Source organism: Sardina pilchardus, chromosome 23, assembly GCF_963854185.1.
Source record: "Sardina pilchardus chromosome 23, fSarPil1.1, whole genome shotgun sequence".
Classification (NCBI taxonomy): Eukaryota; Metazoa; Chordata; class Actinopteri; order Clupeiformes; family Clupeidae; genus Sardina; species Sardina pilchardus.
Window position 1 is genome coordinate 21,460,330 of NC_085016.1, and position 12,500 is coordinate 21,472,829.

At 46.5% G+C, this 12,500-nt stretch overlaps 1 protein-coding gene across 1 annotated transcript in view; it reads left to right on the forward strand.

Annotated features, from left to right (window-relative positions):
• dnah9l (dynein, axonemal, heavy polypeptide 9 like) overlaps window positions 1-12,500 on the forward strand; it is a 49,447-nt gene that overhangs the window by 9,133 nt on the left and 27,814 nt on the right. The window contains 26 exon segments of the mRNA XM_062528622.1: window positions 13-342; window positions 749-1,003; window positions 1,179-1,348; window positions 1,804-2,026; window positions 2,656-2,772; window positions 2,950-3,036; window positions 3,376-3,534; window positions 3,731-3,814; window positions 4,064-4,222; window positions 4,661-4,783; window positions 5,092-5,214; window positions 5,585-5,809; window positions 6,083-6,174; window positions 6,564-6,690; window positions 6,987-7,139; window positions 7,378-7,503; window positions 7,616-7,723; window positions 7,854-7,985; window positions 8,257-8,417; window positions 8,818-8,974; window positions 9,671-9,816; window positions 10,016-10,132; window positions 10,507-10,645; window positions 10,948-11,040; window positions 11,421-11,615; window positions 12,046-12,123. Of these exon segments, the coding sequence (XP_062384606.1) occupies window positions 13-342; window positions 749-1,003; window positions 1,179-1,348; window positions 1,804-2,026; window positions 2,656-2,772; window positions 2,950-3,036; window positions 3,376-3,534; window positions 3,731-3,814; window positions 4,064-4,222; window positions 4,661-4,783; window positions 5,092-5,214; window positions 5,585-5,809; window positions 6,083-6,174; window positions 6,564-6,690; window positions 6,987-7,139; window positions 7,378-7,503; window positions 7,616-7,723; window positions 7,854-7,985; window positions 8,257-8,417; window positions 8,818-8,974; window positions 9,671-9,816; window positions 10,016-10,132; window positions 10,507-10,645; window positions 10,948-11,040; window positions 11,421-11,615; window positions 12,046-12,123 (3,879 nt within the window).

Below are 12,500 nucleotides of genomic sequence, written 5' to 3' on the forward strand. Positions count from 1 at the left end.
TGTTCTCTCCAGGAGAACCGTTCTCTGCTGGGTGGAGAGGAGGGTTCCGCGGAGTGGCAGTCCTACACCGAGTACGTGGACCGCATGGTTCTGCAGGGTTTCTGCAGTGCCGTGCGCTGCTCCCTGCAGTACCTGCTGGAGAACACGGACCCGGCGCTCCGCATCTCTCCGCTCTTCGAGGTCCAGCTCGTGCTGACCTCCGACATGACCTTTCACCCCTCGCTCGACCTCACCAAGAAGGGCAACTTCTATGACATCATTGATAAGATGGTGGGCGATATCCTGGGGATGGCGTCGTTTATCAAGAGGGTGGCCAGCCACAAAGAGGCCGACACGTACCAGGTACCAGAACTCTGTGTGTGTTTCACAGGGAAACACCATTTCACCAATCTTTGTATACAAGCTACTTCACTTATACTGTGTTTTTAATATGCTGTGTTTATACAGTTATTTTCATAAACAATTTTACATATTATATTTAGACATAACTTTTTATAGAGTTATAACTTTTTATGTGTTTGTGTGTGTGTGTGTACGAGACTTTGTGTGCCTGTTTTTTGTCACAAGTCAGAGCTTTGCTCTGTTTTACACATCTTGCAGCCAAAATGTCAGTTTGTGTTCCACTAGACGTTTGTGGTGTTTGTATGTCTTAAGACTGTAGCAGTACAGTAACATGTGGCAGCCATTATGAAGTGAATGGGGCTTCAGATCAGGGTCATGTCTGTGTGTGTTCTCTTTCTGCTTACAGAGTGACATCAATGAGATGCCGGACTTGGCGGAGTTAGCCCAGGTCATGCGTGGTCGAGCGCGCAGTGCCATCGCCAAGGTCAAAGAGTTCCAGAGATCTTTCGCCTCCTACCGCTACCTGTGGACAGACGACAAGGCGGAGTTCATGAGGCAGTTCCTGCTCTATGGCCACGCCCTTTCCACAGAGGAGGCGGAGCTCTATGCTGATTACGAGCTGGCCAAAAACCCGCCCAAATTACAAAACTTCAAAGAGCAGGTAGAAACCAGTCACATCACATAAGGTCAGGAAGCTGATGCATCTATTTGCCTATTATGGATAAATGGATAAAGAAATAAAACACTGATATTTGTGTGTGTTTGTATTTTTTTTCTTCTGTGTGTGTGTGTGTGTGTGTGTGTGTGTATGTGTGTGTGTGTGTGTGTGTTTGCAGATAAGTGTGTTTGAGTCTCTGTACCAGAAGGTGTGTAACCTTGAAGATAAGCGCATCTTCTGTGGATGGTGCCAGCTGGACATGAAGCCTTTCAAAGTGGCCCTGATGAACGCCATCAAGAAATGGAGCTGGATGTTTAAAGAGCACCTCATGAGCCATGTCAATGACAGGTACCTACAGTATACACACACATACACACACACACACACATACACACAAAAGTGCAAAACTGAAAAGTAAGCACATCATTTCTAAGGTTACACACTCTCTATCTATCTATCTATCTATCTATTTTATCTAACCTCATCTATCTATACACTGTAGTTCAGTTCAGTTCTGTTCAAGTTTATTGTCATGTACTCATAAAAATAATTTATAAGTAATGAGATTCATTGTGCTCGAGTGTCTAGAAATAACTTAAAAAGAAAAAAGGGGGTTTCTGTAGGTTCAACTCCCAGCTTCCATTGTTGTCCCCTTGAGCAAGGCTCTTAACCCTTGAGTTATCTGGGAACAATGGCCCTTGTAATGTAGTTGGCATGCCGCATATGTAGCTCACTTTGGACAGAAGCATCTGCTAAATCAAATGACTAAATGAATACAAATGTTCTCTGTGTCTATGTGTCAGTGTGCGTGATCTGGCCGTCTTCATCGAGAGCACGGACGGCGGTCTCAGCAAGAAGGTGACGGACGGCGACTACGCCGGCCTGGTGGACATCATGGGTCATCTGATGGCCATCAGGGACAGGCAGATCAGCACCGACCAGCACTTCAAACCACTGCAGGCCACCGCCGACCTGCTCAAGACCTACGGCCAGCAGCTGCCCGAGGATGTCTACGCACAGCTGGAGGTGAGGTGGACACACACACACACACACACACACACACACACAGACACATACACACACACACACACACACACACACACACACACACACACACACACACACACACACACACACACACACACACACACACACCATATACAGGCCTGATTGAGTTCAGGCTTGGTGTCTGAATTCAGGCTTGAGCTCACCAAGGAACGATGTCAAGAAAGGCTATTCTCTATATTGTCTTTGAATGTATTTGATCATTTCAGGCACAAATCATTTCCTGTTTAGCAGCCCTGCATATATTCTCACACAAGTACGCTGTCATGCACACATATATCGACAGACACAAAAACATTACATAATGCACAGACACACACACACACACACACACACACACACACACACACACACACACACACACACACACGCACACAGTGAAAAAGTGACAATTATTTTGCCTGTCAAGGCACACTTTTTTGGAATTTGTATGGCTGTAAGCTTTGGTGGATAATGAGAAAACAAATGCATTGAAACGCGTACACATAAGGCCGACTAAACACTTAAGGCCAAAGCAAAGCCCTGTGCTGTCAATGGGATTTCTGTTCCGATACTGACCAGTGGACTGTGTGTTGTGTGGCTACTGGCAGGAGTTGCCTGAGAAGTGGAAAAGCCTGAAGAAGGTGGCGTTCACCGTCAAACACGAGGTGGCCCCCCTGCAGTCCAACGAGGTGGCTGTCATCAGGAGAAAGTGTGTGCGTTTTGAGGTGAGACATCTCGTGTGTGTGTGTGTGTGTGTGTGTGTGTGTGTGTGTGTGTGTGTGTGTGTGTGTGTGTGTGTGTGTGTGGAGGAGGATGAGGAGGGGTGTTGGTGTACTGCTCTGAAGACTTCTATGTATAATTAGAGTGTGTAAGGTCATGGTTGTACATCTGGTGGGTTTCAGATCAAGCAGCATGACTTCAGGGAACAGTTTCGCAAAGAGGCCATCTTTCGCATCAGTGTGACTGAGCCATATAAACTACTGGACAAGGTAGCTTCATACTGTGTGTGTGTGTGTGTGTGTGTGTGTGTGTGTGTGTGTGTGTGTGTGTGTGTGTGTTGTGTGTGTGTGTGTGTGTGTGTGTGTGTGTGTGTGTGTGTGTGTGTGTGTGTGTGTGTGTGTGTGTGTGTGTGTGTGTGTGTGTGTGTGTGTGTGTGTGTGTGTGTGTGTGTGTGGGCGTGCGTGCTTTTGTATGAAGGGTGTTTTTTATCGACTTGTTCTGAGAACTTTTTTTTATCGAGTTCATGCGTTCATGAATTTCTGTGTTTGTATGTGTCTTTATGTGTGTGTGTGTGTGTGTGTGTGTGTGTGTGTGTGTGTGTCTGTTAGACCAACCGCTCAGTGGCTCAGTTGGAGAGTGAGATGAAGAGGCTGCAGGACACAGCCGAGCTGTTCGAGGTCAGTTTCCCCGACTACAAGCAGCTCAGGCAGTGCCGCTCCGACATCGTCCTGCTCAAGCAAGTCTGGGACATGGTCATCTTCGTTAAGGTAGCACACACACACACACACACACACACACACACACACACACACACACACACACACACACACACACACACAAGCAGACACACACACATACACCACACTGTGCCATCTCTAAATGTTGTAGGGTCCAAACAATGTGTATATGTGTGTGTGTGTGTGTGTGTTTGTGTGTGTGTGTGTGTGTTTGTGTGTGAGACAGACAAGTATTGAAGACTGGACAAAGACACCTTGGAAGGAGATCAATGTGGAACAGATGGACATGGAACTGAGGAGATTTGCCAAGGTACTGGAGTAGCTTAAATAGGGCTGCTTGTTTGAGTATCCCTGGAAATTATGTGGGAAAACAACTAGAGTGAATTATAAGTAACTAAATCTGTAAATTGGCATATAATGGAGGTAACAGATTTCTATTTCATTCAGGAGGGAGGTTGTTCAGTACTAAGATGTATGTGTGTATTTGTGTTCATGTGTGTGTGTGTGTGTGTGTGTGTGTGTGTGTGTGTGTGTGTGTGTGTGTGTGTGTGTTCTGTAGGAGATGAAGACGCTGGATAAAGAGGTGCGAGTGTGGGACGTGTACACTGGGCTGGAGTCCACCGTGAAGAACCTGCTGACGTCCCTGAGAGCTGTGAACGAGCTGCAGAACCCGGCCGTCAGGGAGAGACACTGGCAACAGCTCATGAGAACTACGGGGGTGAGAAAGATATAATAGATTACAGAACCAACGTGCAAACGGAAGACAGCACAACCTTTCTTGGTGTACTGTAGCTGCTTGGGCCACCAGGTGAACATGCTGGTGTGACCACCTGAGAAAGCAGGTGTGACCAGCCTGTCATGGGAGATACAGCTGGAGTAAAATAGTCATGCTGGTGACCACCAGTATGTTTTTGCAAGAGTTTTGCAGATCTAACTGATCAACCATCATAGGATGGTCAAAGAAGCTGGTTAACAAACTGGTCGACCAGCTAACCATCCTAAGCTTTTTTTTTAAACAGAGTTCTCTTTCTATGTTCATCTAGAGAGAAATCTATAGAGCTTCATCCAGAGATAAATTCAACTGCTGAATGGATTGTAAGCATTTTAGCAGTTAAGTTATATTTTTAATAGAGAAACTTGCCTTGAAACTCCCCAGGTGAGTTTTGTGATGGATGAGTCCACTCGTCTGGGAGACCTGCTGGAGCTGCAGTTGCACCGCGTGGAGGAAGAGGTCAAGAACATAGTGGACAAGGCAGTCAAAGAGATGGGCATTGAGAAAGTGAGTATGTTTGTGTGGAAGAAGGGAAGAGCCTAGTGGACAAAGAGAGTCTAGAGATGGACATGGATGAGAAAATAAGGTGTGTGTGTGTGTGTGTGTGTGTGTGTGTGTGTGTGTGTGTAGATATTGACTTGGTGATGCACTGCGGTTGTTGTATTTCTGAGATTTCTAACCTGAGTGCATTAATCGATTTGCATAGTTAGGTCAAATGTGCTGTTGGTTTATAGGTTTCATTTGGTCCAGTTGTCCAGATACAGTATCTCCACGACCCTTTGCTTTGCCTGACGGTTGTCCACTCTGGTGTGCAGGTTCTGGGGGAGATCAACCAGACGTGGTCCCAGATGTCTCTGTCCTACGACACACACTCCAGCACAGGGACCCCACTGCTCAAGGCCGACGAGAACCTCATTGAAACACTGGAGGACAATCAGGTAAAGTGCATGTAAAGTAACTCCTTAAACGAGATTTTTACAATCATAACCTCATGTAGCACTGTAACCTAACTGTCTGGCTGCTCTAGCTGTTGGCTGCAGCAACTCAAGCTAGGTTTTCTAATGTCAGTATTTGGTGATCTTTGGAAACAGAGTTGAAAATTGTATATTTTGCTTTAAATCTATGCATTAATGCACATATGTCTGTAAGTCCAAATGTAAATAAAAACATGTGTCTTTGAACTATGTGTAATATATATATATGTGTGTGTGTGTGTGTGTGTGTGTGTGTGTGTGTGTGTGTGTGTATTGTGTTGTGTGTGTGATTGTGTATTTGTATGTGTGCATTATTTAACTGGTGGACCCATAGGTGCAGCTGCAGAACATCCTGATGAGTAAGTACGTCGAGTACTTCCTGGTTCAGGTGAGCGCGTGGCAGAGGAAGCTGATGTTGGCCGACCTGGTGATCAGCACCTGGATGGGCGTGCAGCGCACCTGGGCTCACCTGCAGAGCATCTTCACCAACTCAGAGGACATCCGCAACCAGCTGGCCCAGGATGCTGAGCGCTTCCAGGGCATCCACCTGGACCTCCAGGCATGTCTAAAACACACACACACACACACACACACACACACACACACACACACACACGCACACACGCATACAAACACACACATGCATACAGGCACACACAGATACACAGAGACACACGCATACAAACACAGGTACATAGAGACATAGGGACACACATAGCAATGAAGGATAAGTTTTCAGATAGACTTCGACACACATGTTCTGAGTTCTATGTGTCTGTGTGTGTGTGTGTGTGTATATGTGTGTGTGTGGTCCGGTCTGTTGATTGGTCAGAATCTGATGGTGGAGGTGGTCAAGACAGACAATGTGATCGCTGTGACAAACGAGACGGGATTTCTGGAGAAGCTGGAGGCTCTGCAGCAGAGGTACAGGGCCTGGCTACTCACTGAACATGTATTAGGGGCCCGTGTCAGTCAGGAGGGGTTTTGGTGTGTGTAAGAGTGTGTTTGCATTGCATGAGGAGTTGCGTGTTTGAGAGAGACGTGGAGTGTTTGAGGTCTTTTGTGTGAATCTCTCCTTTTCCACCTGAAGCTGCTGTATGGTGACTGGTGAGCACTCTGGCACTAAAGGGTTGATCTAGATAAAGCGCTGTATACATGTAAGGTGTTGTTGTTGTTGTTGTTTATTTTTGAACTCTGAATAAATGTGTCTGTTTGTGTGTGTGTGTGTGTGCACGTGTGCGGGTGTGCGTGTGTGTGTGTGTGTGTGTGTGTGTGTGTGTGTGTGTGTGTGTGTATGTGTATGTGTGTTTTAGGTTGTCTGTGTGCGAGAAGGCTCTGGCTGAGTATCTGGAGACTAAGAGGCTGACGTTCCCACGATTCTACTTTGTGTCGGCCACTGATCTGCTGGAGATCGTTTCCAAGGGAACACAACCGAGACAGGTAGCCCATAATACTCCATACACAATAATGTACCTAAATCAGAAATGGCACACATACACATACACATGTCTGGCCATTCCTTTGTGTGTGTAAACACACTAATGAAATCATCCTTACTATGAGACTAAGTTATGCATGTATTTGTGTTTATGTGTGTCTACACTGTATTTTTGGATGTTGATTTGTGAATCTTTGTAAACATGTGTGTGTGTGTGTGTTTGTGTGTGTGTGTGTGTGTGTGTGTGTGTGTGTGTGTGTGTGTGTGTGTGTGTGTGTGTGTGTGTGTGTGTGCACAGGTCACCCGGCACCTGCTGAAGCTCTTTGATAATCTGGCAGACTTGAAGTTCCAGGGGGAGGAGAGGGAGGGGGAGCCAGCCGTTGCCATAGGGATGTACAGCCGAGAGAGGGAGTACGTGCCCTTCTCTGAGCCGTGTGTCTGTGAGGGACAGGTAATACACACACACACACACACAAACAAGCACACACAACAGACAGACACACACACACTCTCTCTCTCTCTCTCTCTCTCTCTCTCTCTTTCTCTCTCTTTCCTTCTCTCTTGAAATACACACAAGCACACTCAAAGATATACAGACACACACACACACACTCTCTCTTAAAATGCGTATTCACTCACACTCACAGTTATCCCCCTCTCTCTCATGATCTACTTGTTGTGTGTCCCAGGCTGAGAGCTGGTTGAATGCACTGGAGGCCACCATGCGCCGGACAGTGCGGCAAGAGATCATGGAGGCCGTTTCAGCTTACGAGGACAAACCACGCGACCAGTGGCTCCTCGATTTTCCTGCGCAGGTGTGTGTGTGTGTGTGTGTGTGTGTGTGTGTGTGTGTGTGTGTGTGTGCATGTGTGTCTGTGTGTGAGTGAATGTGTATGTTTGAGTAACATGAGCCTACTCTTATCACAGGTGGCCCTGACTGGCAGTCAGATTTGGTGGGCCACTGACGTTGGCATCGCCTTTGAGCGGGTAGAGGAGGGCTTTGAGACTGCCCTGAAAGACTACAACAAGAAACAGGTGTGTCTGTCTGTGCATGCACATAAGTGGGCTCACGTCTATGTATGTTACCCTGTGTGTTTATGTGTGTGTGTGTGTGTGTGTGTGTGTGTGTGTGTGTGTGTGTGTGTGTGTGTGTGTCTCACCCTAGATCACCCAGCTGAACTCCCTGATCAACATGCTCCTGGGCGAGCTGACCCCTGGTGACCGACAGAAGGTCATGACCCTGTGCACCATTGACGTGCACGCTCGAGACGTGGTGGCCAAGCTCATTACTCAAAGGGTGACATGGCATGCTTGCATTTCATTTCATTTATGTATGTGTTAGGACAACACACATTGATTAACAATTCTGTAAATGTGCCAGTGTTATTTTCAACATCAGTCCTATTGGCAAGATGTCGTAATAGCTATCAATTGATTTGTTCTTAGATGCCACGGTAGTAATAAAATGTAATTTGCAAAAGCACAATTTGACTAAACAAATTCTATTTCACATTTATGCCAACGATGTTGTTGTCAGGCCTGTGTTGTTATTTTTGTCCACGTCACAGGTGATGAACGGTCAGGCGTTTGCGTGGCTGTCCCAGTTGCGGCATCGCTGGGACGAGGAGCTCAAACACTGCTTGGTCAACATCTGTGATGCCCAGTTTCAGTTCTCATACGAGTACCTTGGCAACACCACACGTCTGGTCATCACCCCTCTCACAGACAGGTGACACACACGAGCAGAGACACTCCCACATACCCGTACAGTATATCTTCTGAAATTGCAGACAGACTGACAGGTAGACACACACATTTGTGTAGATGTTTGTTTGATATGTTTTTATGTTGTGTTACACCATACCAGCAATGTTCTCATAGGGGGAAATAGCAATCTTACCAGACATAAACGTAATGGTTAACTAGCTTTAACTTGGGTGTCATACAGTATAACCCATAGGATTCTATAAAAAAAATCTCCGGTCTCTCCACCACTGATGGAAGCTGGTTTCTTTTAAAGCACTTTAAAGCGCATAACTTTAGCTGTAGCACTTTTCACCTGAAAATTGGAATCTCCCCTTTTTAGAACATCTCTGACTGCCAACTTCCTCTTCCTGTCACATGATCAGATGCTACATCACGCTGACCCAGTCCCTGCACCTGACCATGAGTGGCGCCCCCTCTGGCCCTGCCGGCACCGGCAAGACGGAGACCACCAAAGACCTGGGCCGCTCCCTGGGCGTCATGGTCTACGTGTTCAACTGCTCCGAGCAGATGGACTACAAGGTACGGAGGGTGGTACGGTGAAGACGCCACGGCCAGCATGCTAATGGCTCACTTTCACGCACTATTCCTGGCTCTTCCATTCACACTCAAGTTCACGTAGCCACACAGATGGCCGATGTTACAGTCCCACAGATGTTAATGGATTTAATGCTGTTTTCTGAACAAAGTTCGGGAGGAGCCCGTAGCCCGTAGGGATGATTGACAGCCTTCTACCTGCTGTTCCAAAGCATCCTATCTCCTCCCTGTTCTCCTCCATTTCACTAGCGGCTAAACTCAAACGACCCCTTCTCCATAAGGGCTGTCTGCGGACTCGTGACGAGTGAATTTCCATGTAATACTGCGCAAGCATTACACAGTGCAATATAGTACATAGCTGCTATATGAAGCAATTAGGTCCAACACACTTTGTGAAATCAGATGGGGTTGTTTGATTATTTACATTAATAATAGAACAAGTGTCTCTCTACCAGTAACTTTTAAAACAAATAGACAAAAAAATTATTGCTACTGACAGTAACTCAGTAGCTGTGTCTTAATCTCTCTCTCTCTTGCACTTTATCTCTTTGTTCTCTCTCTCTTCCTCTCACTCTCTCTCTCTCTGTATCTCTTTCCGTGTCTCTCTTCCTCTTCCTCTCTCTCTCTGTATCTCTCGCTCCATCTCTCTTCTTCCTTCTCTCTCTCTCTCTCTCTCCGTAGTCCATAGGGAACATCTATAAAGGCCTGGCCCAGACAGGGGTGTGGGGCTGCTTTGATGAGTTCAACAGGATCTCCGTAGAGGTGCTGTCTGTGGTGGCTGTGCAGGTCAAGACCATTCAGGATGCCATTCGGAATAAGAGACAGAGGTGTGTGGGGTTTTTTTGTGCCCATGCGTGTGTGTGTGTGTGTGTGTGTGTGTGTGTGTGTGTGTGACTTTATTGATCGTTTAGTTTTATTGCCATTACCTACCTGGGCAAAGGGGCTGAGAGATGTCCTCCAGCTGGACCAGAGTGGTGCTGGGCACTGTGTCAGAGGTCACCTGTGTGGTCGTTCTCGTCTCCTCAGGTTCCAGTTCCTGGGGGAGGAGATTGAGCTGAAATCGACTGTTGGGATCTTCATCACTCTCAACCCAGGTTATGCCGGCAGAACCGAACTTCCAGAGAACCTCAAGGCCCTGTTCAGGTAGAACAATAGACCCCAAACCACAGCCTCCAATTCATTATCATTTACCTCCCAGAAAGTCACACTGGCCTTTCTAGCCCTTAAAACGACTCCAATACAATACACTTTTTTGTCACATTTGACAACATGTTCCTCTGTTAGCAGCTCTGGGGTCAGACAGTGCCTGTCAATCAACACATTGCTACATGCATAGAAGCCAATGGATCGACATGATTGGCTGTAGAGCTCAACGTCATCCGTGTCATATACTAATACACAGTGACAGGCATTCATTGATCAAACTTTGATCTCTTTCTCTCTCTCTCTTTGTCTATCTGCCTTGATCACTCTTTCTGTCTATCACTCCTCTCTCTCTCCCTCTCTCTCCTACTCAGGCCGTGTGCGATGGTCATCCCTGACTTTGAGCTCATCTGTGAGATCATGCTGGTGGCCGAGGGCTTCATCGATGCGCGGCTGCTGGCTCGCAAATTCATCAGCCTGTACACTCTCTGCAAGGAGCTGCTCTCTAAACAGGTTTCTCACACACACACACACACACACGCACACGCACACGCACACGCACACGCACACGCACACGCACACACACATACACACACACCACATACACACACACACACACACACACACACACATTGAGACACACAGACACACACACACCACATACACACACACACACACACACACACACACACACATTGAGACACACACACACACACACACACACACACACACACACACACATTGAGACACACACATGCACACACACACACACATTGACAGATTGAATGCACCTGTAACATATTGACTCCCATTAGGATCATTATGACTGGGGTCTCAGAGCCATCAAGTCAGTGCTGGTGGTAGCAGGCTCACTGAAGCGCGGGGACAGGAGCAAGCCTGAGGAGCAGGTAACTCTACTCATGTTTAGTTTAGGTTATGCCTCTCAACTCACTCCTTAACGCTGCACAATGTAGATATTTCACTGAATGTACTTTACTAAAATAAGAGCTCTAACATTTTTTTTGGATGAAACATGGCTGATAATATGGACAGTGGTGTATCTGCTATGCCTATTGTGTGCATGCCATGCCTGGTGTTGCACTACAGAACGCTGTTGAACCATCCAAGTGTCATTATCCTTGCATGTGACCATGTTAGCCTCACTGATGCTAAATTGGGAACCCAACACGTTAGGAAAATGGCTAACAAGGCGTGTAAAACAGTCCTTTTGTCGTGTTGCTTAAATAAAAGGCCCAGATAGCAAAGTGCCTGTGTATTCCTACTCTAGGTGCTGATGCGCGCCCTGCGGGACTTTAACCTGCCCAAGATCGTGACCAGCGACGTTCCCATATTCCTGGGGCTCATCAGTGACCTCTTCCCTCTCCTGGACGTTCCTCGGAAAAGGGACACGGAGCTGGAGCAGGCTGTGCGGCAGGCCATCTCCGAGCTACGTCTGCAGCCTGAGGAGAACTTCATCCTAAAGGTCAGTGTGTGTGTGTGTGTGTGTGTGTGTGTGTATACTGTATGTGTTTCTGTGTGCGTGTGTATCTGTTTATACAGTATGTGTGTGTACATTTCCCACACCTGTTACTAGAACAGCTTCTCGTGATGTGTGCACACACACGCATATTTTTGAAGTGCAATAGCATTGTTGAAAATAAAACACAGACTGTATGTGACATCCTCAGTTCAGGGATGGAAATTCAAATTTTAAAATGTGACAATCTATCAGCCAATAGCAGATTTCTGGTCAAATTAACTAGCCACTCAATGTTAAAATGACTTTGTGTCTGAAATCTACCTAAATCTTTCCATCCCTGCCTCAGTTCCATCTCAGTTAGACCTTGTGATGGGCTCCAGTAAGGTTCTCTCCCTCTCTCTCCCTCTCTCCCTCTCTCCCTCCCTCCCTGCAGGTGACTCAGCTGGAGGAGCTGTTGGCTGTGCGGCACTCTGTGTTTGTAGTGGGGGGACCTGGAACAGGCAAGAGTCAGGTAAAGCGCTGCGTAAAATAATTGTTAAATAATTCAATCGTCAATTTTAGCTCTACCTTGGTCAAATAATGTCACAGCCTTTGAGTCTTTAACTTTAATAGCATACATTTGTAGCATTTTTTATGTAGTGTTTAATGTAAAGGTGATGGGGCATGACGACGAACATTTGGGGGGACAGTTATCAGTTATCTCATTTATTATGTTTTTAATATATTGATGTGAATGACATTTTGTTAATTGAAAGTAAGTGAAAAGAAAATGGCTGCTAGAGGTGAGCCTGTGGAGAGTTGTGCTGTAGTAGATACAGAGGGCACTATTGGGAGGATTGAGCTGAGAATAATTGTGAGTTATAGACACTTTTCTTACTGCCCAGATTT